General features: G+C 50.3%; 1 protein-coding gene across 4 annotated transcripts; it reads left to right on the forward strand.

Annotated features, from left to right (window-relative positions):
* Positions 1–25: 25 nt before the first annotated feature.
* Positions 26–16,941, forward strand: LOC138813170 (uncharacterized protein C19orf47). Of its 4 annotated transcripts, XM_070001405.1 has the most exons (12): positions 38–101; positions 561–998; positions 2,804–2,923; positions 3,881–4,046; positions 4,795–4,846; positions 7,726–7,813; positions 7,890–8,004; positions 10,615–10,696; positions 12,119–12,256; positions 13,543–13,692; positions 14,531–14,601; positions 15,803–16,941. In XM_070001405.1, the coding sequence occupies exons 5-12, from the start codon at positions 4,828–4,830 to the stop codon at positions 16,298–16,300; spliced, it is 1,161 nt and encodes a 386-aa protein (XP_069857506.1). In that variant the 5' UTR covers positions 38–101; positions 561–998; positions 2,804–2,923; positions 3,881–4,046; positions 4,795–4,827; the 3' UTR covers positions 16,301–16,941. The 4 variants fall into 4 exon arrangements, with proteins under 4 accessions (XP_069857498.1, XP_069857488.1, XP_069857506.1 ...); XM_070001397.1 differs by lacking the exons at positions 561–998; positions 3,881–4,046 and having other exon boundaries at positions 26–101; positions 15,803–16,154; positions 16,702–16,941; XM_070001392.1 differs by lacking the exon at positions 3,881–4,046.
* The last annotated feature ends 234 nt before the right edge of the window (positions 16,942–17,175 follow it).

Below are 17,175 nucleotides of genomic sequence, written 5' to 3' on the forward strand. Positions count from 1 at the left end.
GGTGCCGGGCGGAACTTCCGGGGCGGGAGGAGGGAAAAGGGTTATCTGACAGTTGGTACGGTCTGGAGGGCGGGCGGCGCGTGTCGGTGCTACCGGGCCGGGTGAGCTAGATAAGGCGTGAGCCGGGAGAGGAGGGACTGGGCTGGGTGGGATGCGGGATGGAGGGCGTCCGGGGCTCCATAATCACAATCTAGGCTCGGAGCGCTTTCTTTCTTTCTTTGCGCCTTAGTTTCCTTTTCTGGAAAATGGGGCGGGGGGGGGTCAGAATCCGACGGTAGCCCTCGCTTTGTGGTGACCACTTCGTCACTAGTCGTTTACCATTGGCCTTGAGGCGCGGGAAGGCTCCTTGGGTTTTCATGCCGGTGGATTTGAGTTCAGGTTACAGCCCCGCTGTGTGGCAGCGGGCCCGTGCCTTTCCCTCTCTGAGCCTGTTTCCCCGCCTTTGCTGGGAGGGCTGATTGTCCCAGTAGCACAGATTCATTGGGTGGATTCTGAGATTTCTTTTTAAGCATAGTAAGAGATAGATCCGGGACTATAATAATAATATTTTTTTTCCCCAGGGTCTGGTAGCTCACGACTAGCTACCCAGGATGCTCATATCTGAGGGTCGTGATTTGAGGCCACCTCTTGCAGAAAAGTCTATAAGACTCTGATTTCCAATTAGCCACCAAAAAGCCGGAAGCAGAGCTGTGGGTCGAGTGGTAGTAGAGCATTGGCCTTGATTAAAAAAAAAAAAAAAAAACAAGAAAAAAGAAAGCTCAGGGATATTGCTCAGGCCCTCAGTTCAAGTCTCCAAACCAGCATACCACTGCAGGCAGGCGGGCATGCGGGCGTGCACACACACACACACACACCACACACAGAGTTCTGAAAGTCAAGGGTGTACCTAAAAATCCCCCAAAAAAGTAGCAGAGAAGAAGCTCAGAGATGGCCATAGGAGACATAAAACTGGTCCTGGGGCAAAGTGACTTCCTGCTTGACCACATTTGTGGGGTCCTGTAAGTATAGTTGTTTTTTTTTTTTTTTCCTTGAAGATGACTGGTGCATATTCATCAATTGGACAAGGAAAAAGTGCTTTGCCATCCTAATGGCAATGAGCTACCAGTGGTCAGCTCAAGATTTATTAATTAAGTGCATACTTACCACTTGCTGAATATTGCTCTAAGGGCTTTTAGGTTATTCCCCTACCTTTTTGGGGACAGGGTCTTTTCATATGGAACCCAGGCTGGCCTTGAACTTGAGATCTTGCTGTTTATTTCATCCTAGTGCTGGATTACAGTCATGTGCCACCATACCTGGCACTCATATTTTAAAGAATAATCTTAATTATTTTTACTATATAGTTGAAGGAGATGAGTTCCAAGAAATTTAAGCCACTTGCTCAGAGCAAGTGTTAGGAAGTGTTAAATCAGTCAGAATTTGGATTAGTGCTAGTAGTTGGTAAATTACCATTAATTTGGAAAAGTAATTAAATGAGTAGGGAGCTGACCTTTTATTTTATTTTTTACCAGGCCTGGGGCTTGAGCAAAGGGCTTAGGCACTGGCTTTGAGTTGCTTTTGCTCAAGGCTAGCACTCTACCACTTGAGTCACAGGGTACTTCCAGCTTTTTCTGTTTATGTGATACTGAGGAATTGAACCCAGGGCTTCATGCATGTAAGGCAAGCATTCTATCACTAAGCCACATTCTCAGCCTGGAGATGGGCTTTTAAGATGGTAGAGGAAATTGTGCATGGTAACACATACCTTAATTCTAGCACTTGGGTAGCAGAGTCAGTGTCATGGGTTCCAAACCATCCTGGCTTCCATAGTGAGACCTGTATCAAAAAACAAAATGATAGGGAGAGGAAATTGAGTCCAGTGGGGTGGGGGAAAACAGGAGGATTTTGGCAATGATTACTTGAGGGCTTCCAAAGGCAAACCACAGTCCCTAGCTCTCCATCAGTCAGCTGCTAGTGGCTCACACCTGTAATCCTAGCTACTCAGGAGGCTGCAATCTGAGAATCACAATTGGAAGTCAAGCCTAGGCAGAAAAGATTCTTTTTTTTATTATTATTTATTTATTTATTTATTTTAGGTCCAGTTGTGGGGCATGAACTCTGTCCCTCAGCTCTTCAGCTCAAGGCTAGGTCTCTACCACTTAAACCACAGCGCCACTCCCGGCTTTTTTCTTATATGGTGCTGAGGAATGGAACCCAGGGCCTCAGGCATGCAAGGCAAGCACTCTACCACTGAGCCACCTTCCCAGCTCAAGACTTATCTCCAATTAACCACTCAAAAATCCGAAGTGGCATTATGGCTCAAGTGTACTAGCCTTGAGCTCAAAGAGGCTTAGGGACAGTGCTCAGGCCCTGAGTTCAAGCCCCACAACTGACAACAACAACAACAACAACAAAAGTCTCTTCATCAGCTTTAACCATAGCCATTGGATTGACTTGTGTTCAAGTCCTACCCCTGTTGTTACTTGCTTTATTATGTTGGGCCTATCACCCACTTTTACATACATGGGGCTTGGACTCAGGGCCTGGGTGCTGTCCCTGAGCTTCCTTTGCTCAAGTTAGCACTCTTCTACTTGTGTCACATCACCATTTCTGGCTTTTTCTATGTATTTTGTTCGAGATAAGAGTCTCATGGACTTTCCTGCCTGGGCTGGCTTTGAACCCGATTCTCAGATCTCAGCCTCCTGAGTAACTAGGATTATAGACGTGAGGCACCAGTGCCTAGCTCATCTATTTTTAAGTTTTGTGTTGTTTTCCTGTTTTGCTCATTTTTTGCTTTTTTTCTCTTCCCTCTCTTCCCCCTCAGGTTCTTTGTGAGAAGTCACTGAGATGTGTGTACTCAGTTCCTGGCACATAGTAAACACTCGAAAGGATCTGCTCCATGGGCTTCTGGATCAGGAAGAACTTGTTTTTTAATCCCAGTAAGGTCAGTTGCATGATGTGACCTTTGGCAAATGACTGGTCCTTACTGAGTCAGATTTTTTAAATTGATGAAAACAGAGCTAATTATAGTCTTTGCTCATGAGGCCACTGTAAGACATGTGTAGAGTGCTCAGCTCTATCCTGGTGTGACTAAGTTAATACAGCAAGACCCTGGCTCAGTAACACATACAAAACTGGGAGACAGGGAAGGAAGGGAGCTTTCATCGTCCACACAGCCTGGTCTCAGTGCCTTTAGACATAGAAACCAATCTAACCTTCATTGCAAACCTCTAAGGTGAGTGACATTCTTATCACCCCACTTTTCAGAGGGAGACACTGAGGCCAGACTGGCAAAGTAACTTGCCAAGGTCATACTGTAGTAAGCAACAGAGGCCCTTCCATCCGGTTCCAGAGCCTTTACACTTAACCATTATGCCATCAAAATAGGCTGGGGAGCTGTGCATCAGAAACTCCCACCTGTCATCTTAGCTACTCAGGAGGCTGAGATCTGAGGATCACAGTTCAAAGCCAGCCTGGGCAGGGAAGTTCATGAGACTTGTCTCCAATTAATTACCCCAAAAGCCAAAAGTAGAGCTGTGGCTAACGTGGTAGAACACCAGTCTTGAGTGAAAGAGCTAAGGGACCAAGTCCAGGCCCTGAGTTTAAGCCCTGTGACCAGCAAAAAAATAAAATAAAAAAGGCAAGAGGGTGGGGCTGTCCAGAGTGCCTGGCAGAGGGGAGGGACAGCCCAGCCAGGTAGGAAGGAGCCAGGGTAAAAGGAGTTGGAGGGGAGGGACAGGGCAGTGTGGCCAGGTAGTCCTGGAGGCCGATGGCATCGCATCGCATCATTGCTTTGAATGTTGCCGTTCTTCTCATCATGCTTATAAATGAAACTTGGTTTTCTATTTCTTCTCTGCTCCCTCCCTCCCCCCACCCCCTCTCCTCGTTCACTCGCCTCCAGCTACACAGGCTCCTTGCTGTCTCTCAGACATGCCAGATGAGCTCCTGGCTCCGGGCACTGCACTCACTGTACCTTCTGGAACACAGCTTCTCCATCAAACCACCCTGCTGCTCCTCTCCCCTCCAACAGTCTCCAGGGGTCACTTTCGGGCTTCTTTAATCACCAGGTTGAAAATTGCAACCTCCCTTCCCAAAGCCATCCTGCCAGCTTTTAACACTGCAGTGTTTGTCATTTGCTTGTTTTCTGTCTGCCTTCTCCACTCACCTGCCCCTCACCTGCAGGCTGGGCTCCATAGTATGGTCCCCTTGCGGGTCTCTGAGTGCTCTTACATAGTATTATGCTCAGGAGGTCTTTTTTTTTTTTGGTCGGTTGTGGGGCTTGAACTCTGAGCCTGGTCACTGTCCCTCAGCTCTACAGCTCAAGGCAAGCGCTCTACCACTTGAGCCACAGCACCACTTCTGGTTTTCTGGTGGTTCATTGGAGAGAAGAGTCTCAGACTTTCCTGCCCAGGCTGACTTGGAATCATGATCCTCAGATCTCAGCCTCCTGAGTAGCTAGGACAAACAGGCGTGAGGCACTGGCGCCCTGGGCTAGGAGGTCTTGTTTGGCTGGCTGGCTGAATACACCTGGTAGGTATTTAGGGCAGAAGGTATCCCTTTCCTGTCCCCTGTTCCAGCCGGACCCCTTGGGGTGTGTGGGACTGAAGCTGTGCCTCATCACAGGCAGAAAAGATAGTCATAGCAGCTCTGCCCCAGGCCAACTCCTGCCAGCTGCTCCAGGCTATTCTTGGTTGATGACCCCCTAGCCCAGGAATGCTCTTGTGCAGGCAGACAGACAGACAGGCACCGGGAGAGGGAGAACACACTCACAACCCCAGCGACTCATGGTCTCTCTCCTTTCTTCCTCTGTTCCAGGCTCCAGGGAGCAGGGTCAGGGCCAGGGAGAGGATGGTGTCGGTTACTATGGGTGAGTCTAGCTTTCCCTGTGGGGTCCCCTCTCCCTACTAGCCTTCCTGAGGTCCACCCTTGTTGGTGGGGGAGGGAGAGCCAGGTCTCTGTCAGAGCAGCTGTGTTCTGATGACGAAGGTAGGGGTGGGGCTAGGGCCTCGTGCCAGGCAACCTCTGCCTGCCCCTTCTCCATGTCTGTGCTCCTGACTGCCTAGTTTGACCATGAAGAACTTGGGGTTCCACCTGACCAGTCAGCTTTGCTTTCCTTTCCTCAGCTGTGAAATGGAGATAAAAATTCTGTGTTGGGTTTGAAGTGGTTATGGCATGTAAAGTCTTGTGCATAGCTCTCAACCGATGTTAACTTGGTTTTGTTATGTGACTTACCCTCAGATTCTTCCTTGTTATCTATCATCCATCTATCTATCTATCTAGCTAGCTAGCTAGCTAGTTACCTAGCTAGCTAGCTAATTGTACTATTTGGGATTGAACCCAGGGATTTTTTTATTTTTTATTTTAATCAGTCATGGGGCTTAACTCTGGGCCTGGGTGCTATCCCTCAGCTCTTCAGCTCAAGGTGAGTGTTGTACCATTTGAGCCACAGTGCCACTTCCGGTTTTCTAGTGGTTTATTGGAGATAAGAGTCTCCCAGACTTTCCTTGCCTGGGCTGGTTTTGAACTGTGATCCTCAGATCTCAGCCTCCTGAGTAGCTAGGATTACAGGCATGAGCAGGGCTTTATACATTGCTATGCAAGTGCTCTACCTCTAGAATCATGTCTGTACCTCCTAAACTCTTAAAACTATTTCTGGGGCTGGGAAGGTGGCTCAGTTTTAGAGCACTTGCCTTGCATGCCTGAGGCCCTGGGTTCGATTCCTCAGCACCACATATGCAAAAAGAAAAAAGCCGGAAGTGGCTTTGTGGCTCAAGTGGTAGAGCGCTAGCCTTGAGCTGAAGAGCTGAGGGATAGCGCCCAGGCCCAGAGTTCAGGCCCCATGCCTAGACCCCCCCCAAAAAAAAAAAGCCCCTCTATTTCTGGATTTCCAAGGGACACAGATTACTTGGTAGCTTAGAAAAAAATTTGAGGCACTGGTGGCATACCTGTAATCTTAGCTACACAGAAGGCTGAGATCCGAGGATTGAGATTTGAAGCCAGCCTGGGCAGGAAAATCCTTGAGATTCTTACCTCCAATCAACCAGCAAAATGCTAGCAATGAAGCTGTGGCTCAAGTAGTAGAGTAACAGTCTACCAGCTAAGAGGCAGTGCCCAGGGCCTGTGTTTAAGGCCCAGTACTGGTATATATATAAAAGCAATTACCACTCCCCCTTTTTTTGCCTCCTCCAAAGAAAAAAGAAAAGAAAAAAGGGGGAGCTGGGATTTTTTTTTTTTTTTGGTCGGTTGTGGGGCTTGAACTCTGGGCCTGGGCGCTGTCCCTCAGCTCTTAAGCTCAAGGCTAGCACTCTACCACTTGTGCTGGAGTCACAGTACCACTTCCGGTTTTCTAGTGGTTTATTGGAGATAAGAGTCTCTCAGACTTTCCTTGCCCGGGCTGGCTTTGAACCATGATCCTCAGATCTCAGCCTCCTGAGTAGCTAGGATTACAGGCATGAGCCACCAGCACCCTGCTGGGATTCTTTCTTTAGGGCTGATGAAGGAGATCCTCAGGACAGAAGTTACTCATCTGCTCTGGTCCTATGCATGTCCTCAAAGATGAGCTTTGGCTGGCTGTCCAAAATCTTGGGAGAGATGTGGCCCACACATCTGCCCCTGAGCCTTCTATGCCACCCATGCAGTAGCTGATCCCTCATGTCTTGTGCTCTACTCTGTACCTCAGTTGTCTTATAAGTAATACAGATTTCTAATACGCTAAAATAGTATAAGCTGGGCATGGTAGTGCAATTCCTGTAACCCCAGCTACTTGGGAGGCAATGCTGCTTGACTCCTAGGTGGTCCATTGTGTGCAAAGTGTGCAAGCCTGCAGCTATTGCAGTTTTGTTGCTGTAAAAGATGATGGTTCCCACTTTTGGGCATTTACCCAAACGATCACAAACAAGGGTATACCAAAGCTACCAGCACAACTATGTTTATCGCAGCATTATTTACCATAGCTTAAATATGGAACCAACCCAGATGCCCCTCAGTAGATGAATGGATCAGGAAAATGTGATATATCTATATGCTGGAATTCTACGCCTCCATTAGAAAGAATGACATTACCCCATTTGTTAGGAAATGGAAAGACTTGGAAAAAAATATATTAAGTGAAGTAAGCCAGGCCCAAAGAAACATGGGTCCCATGGTTTCCCTTATTTGCAATAACTCATATATGTCTAGGACGAGCAGAAAAGTTCAAAAGTTATGTATATATAACCATATAAGATGATGTTAAGCGAAATGAACCCTAAGATAGGGACACAAGTGGTTTTTTTCTTTCTTGCTATTATTTTTAACATATTTATGATGTACTATGTGATTTTTTTTTTTTTTTTTTTTTTTTGCTTCTTTTGTATGTTCTTCTCCCACGGTATAACCCCTGTTTTCACTGTATTTGATTCCAGTGCCCTGCATCTTGTATATACTTTTTTCTAATTTGGGGAGGGGAAAAGAACTAACAAAATGCTGAAATAAGGATAAGGCTGACCTACTGTAACAATGAGATGTACAAGACACTATGTTGAAAACAAACTTTAGAACTTGGTTGGGGGAGGAGTTGGGGAGGTGGGGAGGAAAGGGCTATTAAGGGTAAAACAAAGGAGGAGGTAACAATGCTCGATAGGAAATGTACTCATTACCTTACTTGTGTAACTGTAGCCCCTCTGTACAGTATTTTTAAAATAAAAAATATTAAAAAAAAAAAGATGATGGTGAGAATAACTGCACTCTGTCCTGTCTACCCTGAAGCCACTTCTGAGTGGATCCAGTTTTTTAAAGAAGCCGGCATTCCCCCGGGCCCTGCTGTGAATTACGCTGTGATGTTTGTGGATAACAGGTGAGGCAGATGAAGGGACAAGTGAGCTTGGGTGGGGGAGGCGGAGCTGGCCCGTCCACCTTCCCCTTCCATGCAGGATCCAGAAGAGCATGCTGCTGGACCTCAACAAGGAGATCATGAACGAGCTGGGCGTGACCGTTGTAGGGGACATCATCGCCATCCTCAAGCATGCCAAGGTGGTGCACCGCCAGGTGGGTGTGCTGCTGCAGAGCCAGCCGGAGACCTGGTGGCAAAGGCAGGTCAGCCTGCATGCCAAGGCCGGTCAGCGGTTTTCTGTGTGCCACAGGCATGTCACCTCACCTCTGTGGCTTATTTTCTCTGTTCAGAGAGCATGTCTATTGTAAAAGGTGTTTTTGAGTATTAAGTGGACAGGCACAGGCAACTGCTAGAATCTGGCCTCAAGAAACGTTCTCTGTAATTATGATCGTTGCTGACTCTTATTTTCCTCATTCTGATTGTCACCTGCCTCCCTGGCCTTCTCTGTCTCCAGCCAGGAGTTTGTGCTGTGGGACTGGGGTAACATCCTGGCCCTTCTAGTATGGCTTCTCCACTTGTCATAGTGACCCACCTCCCCACACCTCTGAATAGGCTGCACACCCTGCATCGGGTGCTGGTGTCTTTACCAGAGATCATGTGGCCTGGAGGGAGGTCCTTACTGAGTACCTGCGAGGTATGGGGTGCTATCTCTATCCGTTGCACACACGAACTCCTTGATCCCTTAGGACTCCGCTGGTCCCAGCAAGAGACTTGCTGCAGAGCTGAGCTCTCAGGACCCTGCTTTATCCCTATACGGTTTCTGATTCCTTCTAGTAGCTTCTTCTAGCTCAGGCTCAGGCCTTGAGCTGTCCATCCTATGGACAGGATTCCTCAGTAATGCTTCCTCAAAGAGGGATATTAGCTCAGTGGAAAGGGCAATGTGCCAAACATTCTTTTTTTCTGTAAGCTTTTTGTTTTTATTTTTTATTTTATTTTATTTTATTTTTTTTTGTCATGGGGCCTGAACTCTGGGCCTGGGTGCTGTCCCTCAGCTTTTCAGCTGAATCAGCTGAAGGATAGCACTCTACCACTTGAGCCACAGTGCCACTTCTGGCTTTTTCTGCTTATGTGGTTCTGAGGAATCGAACCCAGGGCCTCATGCATGCAAGGCAAGCACTCTACCACTAAGCCACCTTCCCAGCCCCTTGTTTTTAATTTTTTGTGGTAAGCATGCTGGGGCTAGAACTCAGGGCCTCCTACATGCTGAGCAAGTGCTCTACCAACAAACTCCTTTCCCGGCCCCCTGTTTGTTCTTTAAACTTTTATACTTGGGGTGTGTGTGTGTGTGTGTGTGTGTGTGTGTGTGTGTGTGTGTGTGTGTGTGTGTGTGTGTGTGTGTGTGTGTGTGTGTGTGTGTGTGTGTGTGTGTGTGTGTGTGTGTGTGTGTGTGTGTGTGTGTGTGTGTGTGTGTTCGTTCATTCCTGGAGCTTGAACTCGTGTGTGTGTGTGTGTGTGTGTGTGTGTGTGTGTGTGTGCGCGCGCGCGTGCGCTCCGGCCCCCTGTTTGTTCTTTAAACTTTTACACTTGGGGTGTGTGTGTGTGTGTGTGTGTGTTCGTTCATTCCTGGAGCTTGAACTCGTGTGTGTGTGTGTGTGTGTGTGTGTGTGTGTGTGTGTGTGTGTGTGTGTGTGTGTGTGTGTGTGTGTGTGTGTTTTCCTGGAGCTTGAACTCAAGGCCTGAGTGCTATCCATGAACTTTTTCACTCAAGGCTGGCTCTCTATCACTTGAGCCACAGTTCCACTTCCAGCTTTTTTGGTAGTTAATTGGAGATAAGAGGCACAGATTTTCCTTGCCTGGGCTGGCTTTGAACCATGATTCAAAGTCTATTTTCATTGTCCTTTCCTTGTTTTAATAGTCTTGACCATTTTGATTATAGGGTTGGAGACCAAACCTAGGGCTTTGAGATTGCTGGGCAGGGCTCTCTGCCACTGGCTGCCTTGACAGTTTTTTGTTGTTGTTGTTGTTCCCCACATGCCCCCTCCTCCCCCGCAATGGCCTGGGCACTGTCCCTGAGCTTTTGTGCTCAAGGCTAACACTCTACTACTTTGAGCCATAGCTCTACTTCTACTTTTCTGGTGGTTAATTGGAGATAAGAGTCCCATGGAGCTGGGCACTGGTGGCTCATGCCTGTAATCCTAACTTCTCAGGAGGCTGAGATCTGAGGATTGCAGTTCAAAGCCAGCCCTGGCAGGGAATTCCATGAGACTCTTATCTCCAATGAACCACCAGAAAACTGGAAGTGGAGCTGTGGCTCAAAGTGGTAGAGTGCTGGCCTTGAGCAAAAGAGCTCAGGCATAGTGCCCAGGCCCTGAGTTCAAGCCCTAAGACCACCAACAACACTCTTGCACTCTCACAAAATTAATCTCTTGCACTCTCCTGTGCAGGCTGGCTTCAAACCATGATCCTCAGATCTCAGCCTCCTGAGATCTCAGTTAGGATTATAAGGATGAACCACCATTGCCCTGCCCCTTGACAGTTTTAAAGTTCTGCTCAGATATTTCAGGGACCATCCCTTTGTTTCTGGGTACGTGATACTTTCCTCTGGTCAGGAGCAAGATGGTTCATGCCTGTAATCCCTGCCCTCAGGAGGTGGAGGCCAGCCCGGCTGCATAGCAAGTTTGAGGTTAGGCTGGGCTATTCACTGCGACCTCCGATCTCATCTCCAAAAAACAAAATGGGTCAATGCTGGCGTTTCTGACCCTCCAACTGCTGCCCAGATCTCCAGTCCCCATTCCTCTGGCTGACCCTATTCCTATTTTTCATAGGACATATGCAAAGCTGCCACGGAGTCGGTGCCCTGCAATCCCAGCTCCCTGTCAGGCGAGCTTCGCCGTGCCTCCTCTAGCGGTGAGTGTGGTATGTCCAGAGCCGCCTCCTTCACGGCCCTGGCAGGAACAGGGAAGGCACTTTTGTTTGTCCCATCCTGTGGTTTGCACAGGTAGAAACAAAGCCACCTGAGGCCCTCCTTCCCAGGGAGACAGTAGACTGGGCAGCAAGTAGCCATTGGCTGTCATCTGTCTGTCTGTCTGTTTCTGTACTGAAGATTGAACTCAGGGTTTTGCGCTCACTCCCAATCCATGTGTGTTTTTTTTTTTTTTTTTGGGGGGTCGTGGGGCTTGAACTTGGCCTGGGGGCTGTCCCTGAGCTCTTCAGCTCAAGGCTAGCGCTCTACCACTTGAGCCACAGTAGTGGTTTATTGGAGATAAGAGTCTCACAGTCTTTCCTGCCCGGGCTGGCTTTGGGCTGGCTTTGAACTGTGATCCTCAGATCTCAGCCTCCTGAGTAGCTAGGATTACAGGTGTGAGCGACCAGCGCCTGGCCATGTGCTTGTTTTTGTGCCAGTTCTGGGGCTTGAACTCAGGATCTGTCCCAGAGCTTTTTTGCTCAAGGCTGGTGTTCTGCCACTTGAGCCACAGCTCCACTTCTGACTTTTTTGGTGGTTCATTGAAGATAAGAAGAGTCTCATGGACTTCCTTGCCCAGGCTGGCTTCAAACCTCTATTCTCAGATCTCAACCTCCTGAATAGCTAGGATTATAGGTGTGAGTCACTAGCACCTAGCTTTTTTAAAAATCATTTTTCGAGATGGGGTATTTTGTTGTGTAGCCCAGGCTGGTCTTAAACTCTTAACCGCAAATGACCCTCCTACTTCAGACTCCTCAGTAGCTGGTACTACAGGTGCTCACCACTATGCCTGGCAAAACTGTGGTTATAAACACAGACATTTATTCCTTATGATTTTATGGGTTGGCTGGTTATTTGGGCTCAGAGCCAGCTCTGAGATCTCTGGGATCTCATGGATCCCAGTGGTCCCATGGCAGCTGAATTAAGGTTGGATGATCAGTGATGGCTCCATTCACAGGTCTGGTAACTTTGTTATTTGGGCCTACAGAGGTGACTTGGCCAGTGCTACTTGTTGCACAGCAGGCTAGCCCAGGCATGTGCCCACTGCAGTGGTCTCCGTAACAGCAGGCCCCAGTGCTTAAAGCCCCTTGCATAGATTTGTTCTTTTTTAATTGTCAAGAGAAGTTATGTGGCTGAGCTCCATCTGTGTGGGCTGGAGCGACCCAAAGGTATGGATGTGGGGAAATGGAGCCAATCAGGGCTCATTTCCACAGCATCCATAGCACAGCCCCAGGAAAGGATTCCACTATGGTGAATGGCTTTTCAGACATAGGACACTCCATGCAGCCCCATGCTCACTGACCCCAAGTTCCAGTTCTTCCTCCTGGGAGCACACCCAATCAGAGCATTGCTGTCCTTCCCTGCAGCTGCCTCCCGAATGATCGCCAACAGCCTGAACCGAGACTCCCCGCCCAGCACTCCCCCCAGGCGGCCAGACACCAGCACCTCCAAGATCTCTGTCACTGTGTCCAACAAGATGGCTGCGAAGGGTGCCAAGGCTGCCGGTGAGGAGGCAGGCTGTGGGGGAGGAGCTGGAGAATATAGATGCAAAGGTTTTGATGGTGGGGGTCGTGTTCCCCATACCCTAGGTGTGTGGAGTATGTGGGCCTGAATTGCCTCTGAATTGGGCCATCATCTCCACCCTGGGAGCCTCCCCTTCCTGGTGGTTCAGGCCCCATGACTGACAAAAAAATAAGAGTCTCAGACTTTTCTGCTGGACTGGCTTTGAATGTGATCCTCAGATCTCAGCCTCCTGAATAGGATTATAAGTGTGAATCACTGATGCCCATCCTGGAATTTTTGTGTGTGTGCCAATATCTGAGTTTGAACTCAGAATCTCTTGCTCAAGCTTCCTTGCTCAAAACTGGCATTCTACCACTTGAGTCATGCCTCCAGTCTGCCATTTTGCTACTTAATTGGAGATGGAATTACAACAAATTTTCTGCCCTTGCTGGCTTCCACAAGTAGTGCCCTAGGTCTCCTCCTGAGTAACTAGGATAATAGGAGTGAGCCACTGTGCCCGGCTGGTTTAATTGAAGTGTAAAACCAGATGTGGTAGGCCAAGTCTGTAATCCCAGCCCTTGAATCTGAAATGTCCCAGGCTAGCCTGGGATCGCAGTTAGTTCAAGAACAGACTGGGCTGAAAAACAAGCAAGCCCTTTGCTATTACAAAGAAAAGAAAAGGGCACCCTTCTGCCTGGCAGCAGCTATTAAGTAGGCTGGGGCAGGGGAGTCTAGTAAAAAAAGCACAATTTATAATTTACTTTTTCACCCTGGATAGTCTCTTTTTTTTTTTTTTCTTTTTTCTGGTAGGGGGAATAAACCCAGGATGTTGCACTTGCTAGGCAAGTGCTTTGCCAGTTACATGCCAACCACTGTAATTTCCAAATGGAAATTATTCAGCTTGATTACTTGTTAAAAAGTGAGCATTAAAAAATAAATAAATAAAAAAAGTGAGCATTTAAAAAAGAGAGAATGGGAGAGAAAGAAGAAAAAAAAGTGTAGCTGTGAAAGTGGTACTTGTGGTGTTCTAGAACCTTCCCACTATCCAGTGGGTTCCTTGTGTAAAGAGATTAGGCTGGACCCTGGTGGGCCACAGAGAGCCTGAGATCCCCAGAGCTTCCTGTGACCTCATCCAGGCCTGGGAGCTCCTGGCTATGTCAGGGCTGTAGGATAAGGGGTTCCGGTCAGGCACGGGTAGAGATGAAGGGCAGCAGTGTGCCCTCTGCCAGTGCCAGGAGAGTGGCCTATCCTGGTGGGTGCTGACCCTGTCCGTGTCTCCCCACCGCAGCTCTGGCCCGCAGGGAGGACGAGAGCCTGGCTATTCCTGCCAAGAGGCGCCGGGTCACTGCGGAGATGGAGGGGAAGTACATCATCAACATGCCCAAAGGCACCACACCCCGCACCCGCAAGATCCTGGAGCAGCAGCAGGCCGCCAAAGGTACTGGCCTGGGGTGCACATGGCATTGTGCGCATGCCCAGGGCACGCTGGCCGACATTGCAGATGGCTCCTGCACCCCTCGTTCCTGAGGGCGGGGCATGGAGTCTGGGAGGCTTTCATTTTTATGCCAGTTCTGGGGCTTAAAGTCAAGGCCTGTCACTTGCTCATAGCCGTCTCTACTCCCTGAGCCATACCTCTAGCTTTTTGCTGGTTATGTGGAGATGGCGTTTCTTGGACTTTATTGCCTGGGTGAGCTTTGAACTATGATCCACCTGTTCTCAGCCTGAAGAGTAGTTAGTTAGGATCACAGGCATAAGCCACCAGTTCCCAGCAAGCTTTGTGTTTTACTTAGGGAAAGCACTCATGATCAGAGGCTGTAGGAGGAGTAGGAGGGGCTGGGACGATGGCTCAGCGGTAGAGTGCTTGACTCCCATGCATGAGGCCCTGGGTTCAATTCCTCAACACCACATAAACAGAAAAAGCGGAAGTGGTGCTTGGCTCAAGTGGTAGAGCACTGCCTTGAGCTGAAGAGCTCAGAGATAGGGCCCAGGCCCAGAGTTAAAAAAAGCCCCACGACGGACCAAAAAAAAAAAAAAGGAGTAGGATTAAGAACCCCCACCCCCATTTCATGAACTTGTACTAGGGTACAGGGAATTTTCAGTGTCAATTTGAGTTGATCTTTGGCATTTGACATTGGCCAGTGAGGAGGCAAAACTTGACCATCCCTGCTGGGGCTGAGTGACCGGTGTCGGTGCCAGCTGTGCCATCCCTTAGTATCTGCACCCGGGACCCCAAGAAGGGCTCACAGTGCGCCCTGATAGTTTCATTCTCTTCCCAGGTCTCCATAGGACATCTGTGTTTGACCGCCTTGGCGCTGAGACCAAGGCAGACACGACCACAGGGAGTAAGGTGAGTGGGGCATGGAGAAGCGACTGCCCTGGACATCTCTGCCCTCTCCCTGCACCTGCCCTGGCCCATCTCCCAGCCCCACTTCTCCTCATTGCTCTGGTGGCTTTCCTGGCTCTCTGATCACTACTAGGTTTCCTCCCTGCCGCTGCCCCTTTCCTGGGGCCCAGCTCAGGGTGCCCACCTTCCCACACCAATTCCTGAGTCTGAGGATTCCATGTCCAGCTCCTCCACCACCCTCCCTCCTTGGAGAGAGCGGTGACCTCCTGATCAGTCCCCACAGCTGCCACCACTGCAGGAGCATGTGCTGTAGTGGACAGCTGTCCTCTTCCCCCTCAGAGACCCAAGGCTTTTCTGTGCCTACCATGAAATTCACACTTCTCGCTGGGGCCCCCGAGCCCACTGGCTGTCTGGGTGACCATGGCCAGGCACTTAAGCCCTTATGCCTATTTCCTCAGATCAGGCAGGTACATGTGAGAGGGGGCATCGTGGGGGTGGTAAGTGCACCTTAGATGCTACCTTGGAGGGACTCTATAGAACATTTCCTTCCTGCCAATCACCAGCGCACGCTCTGCCTCTGTCCCGCCTCCCACAGTGACATGGCAGCCATGTAGAAGCACTCAGGGGATGGGCTGTGTCCTCGTGAGTAGTGAGTGTTCATTAAGTCTGATTCCCCTGGAGGGCCTGGCCGTCCCTTTCTTCCCTGTCCCCCACCCTCGTATCTCTCTCTGTTCACACTCCTTGAAGAATACACCGCTGTCCGACAGAAGCACTGGTGGTGTCGTGTCTGGTTCCATGCCTGACTCCCTACTGGACTGTAAGCCCATGAGGGCAGGCTAAGGCCGTCCTGGCCATCTCTAGGTCTCCAGCCTGCCCAACCTAGGACAGGGTGCAGAGTCAGGCTCACCAGATGACCGAAGGCATCTTTGTCTCTGTGCTGTCCTACAGACCTGGCCACTGTCTTCCCTCTGCGTGGCACCTGCTGTCCCCCATGCCCACACGAGCCCACTTCCTCTGGCTCTCAGAGCTCAGTAGCTGTGCTCTTTGTCAGGGAACCTTCCTTGCTGCCAGGCCAGCTCCCTGAGTCCCCCATCACGGTCCTCACCACTGTCTCAGTTGTCACCCATGGCTGTTCCCCCTCCACTTGCCCCCTGTGTGGAGGAGGAGGTGGTAGGTTGAGTGACTTGGGCCTCTCTGATGTCAGCCCACAGGAGTTTTCAGCCGCTTGGGGGCCACCCCAGAGATGGATGACGATCTGGCCTGGGACAGCGACAATGACAGCAGCAGCTCTGTCTTGCAGTATGCTGGGGTCCTGAAGAAGCTGGGGCGGGGCCCAGTGAAGACCAGTCCCCAGCCAGTCCTGCCGGTCAAAGCCAAGGCCACAAGCTCCAAGGCAACAGTACCCACTGCCCCAACGCTGCGGCGCCTAGCGCTCTCCTCACCTCCCAGGCTCGAGAAGAAGTCGGAGTCCCTGGCCAAAGTGAGCATCATCCACAGACTGGGCAAGGCCGCCCCAGTGCCCGAGGCCCAGGACAGCCAAGTCACCAGCACCAAGAGTAAGTCATCAGCCAAGGTGAAGGTCACCATTAAGAGGACTCCGGTGGGGCCCCGGGGAAGCAGTTCCAGCGAGGGCCTTGGTGCCCAGATGGATCACACAGGCACCGTGAGCGTGTTCAAAAGACTGGGCCACAGGACCTTCTAGCCCACGTGGAGGGTGGGAGAGGGGGGCGGGCTCCCTGGTCCCTCCTCCTGCTGATTCTGGACAACATGGCTGTCGAGTGGCCCTTCTGGGCTGAGCCCTCTGCTCTGGGTTAGTCACTGTGGCTGGACCTCACCTGCTCTGGGATGGCCCCTTCTTTCCTGTCCTCTGCCCTCCCCCATGGCCTTGGCAAGACCCTGCTTCTCTACCTCTCCCTAGCGCCCTCCCCTCTCAGCTGCCCCAAACTCCCTCTCCCTATTCCTTGTCCACAGAGACTTCACCCTAAGGTCCCCTCATATCCCCCCCACACACTTACTTCCCTTACCCCTCCCCCCCAGCCACTCTAGCCTCCCTTCCTCTCTTCACTCTTTCATTTCTCTTCTGTTTTCTGTCCCGGTGGCAAGGCCCGACTCTCCGCTGCATCCTGCCCGACCCTCCTGCGCCTCCGGCCTCTCAGCGACCCCCTCGCCGACGCTGGCGTTGAGCCTGTCGAGACTCTTAGCTGTCCCTGGGCTGCTGTGGGGTACCTGGGTGTGTTTTCCTCTCAAAAGCCTTGCCCGGGACTGGTGGGCAAGGGGGTATCACAGGGGAGACTGATCGGAGAGAGAAGACAATGGCGTTTTAATATATTTTTTGTGACTTCCCATCTGTTTCCCTCCCCTCCTTGGGGTGAGAGGCAGGTCAGGTTTTCACACCAACACAGTACTGGGGTTGCAGGGGCGGGGCGGGGGGTGTCACTGGCCAAGTGACGGGGCTCAATCCCGAAAAGCTGAGTTCCTGCTGCACACACTCAGGTCCCATCTCCATTCTGTTAAGCCACCTCCTCCCCCTACAAACAGAGCTGTCACTCTGCCACCTCTCATCCTGTTTCTGTCACT

The sequence above is a fragment of the Dipodomys merriami genome, unplaced genomic scaffold (assembly GCF_024711535.1).
Source record: "Dipodomys merriami isolate MVZ:Mamm:240054 unplaced genomic scaffold, mDipMer1.0.p SCAF_106, whole genome shotgun sequence".
Lineage (NCBI taxonomy): Eukaryota > Metazoa > Chordata > Mammalia > Rodentia > Heteromyidae > Dipodomys > Dipodomys merriami.

What these genes read in the sequence shown, in the direction of transcription:
- LOC138813170 (XM_070001387.1), top strand. Translation starts at nt 2,879, where the DNA reads ATGGGCTTCTGGATCAGGAAGAACTTGTTTTTTAATCCCAGTAAG. An exon ending in TCGCCGTGCCTCCTCTAGCG is followed by an intron (nt 10,697 to 12,118) that starts GTGAGTGTGGTA and finishes CCTTCCCTGCAG; the next exon opens with CTGCCTCCCGAATGATCGCC. An exon ending in GAAGGGTGCCAAGGCTGCCG is followed by an intron (nt 12,257 to 13,542) that starts GTGAGGAGGCAG and finishes TCCCCACCGCAG; the next exon opens with CTCTGGCCCGCAGGGAGGAC.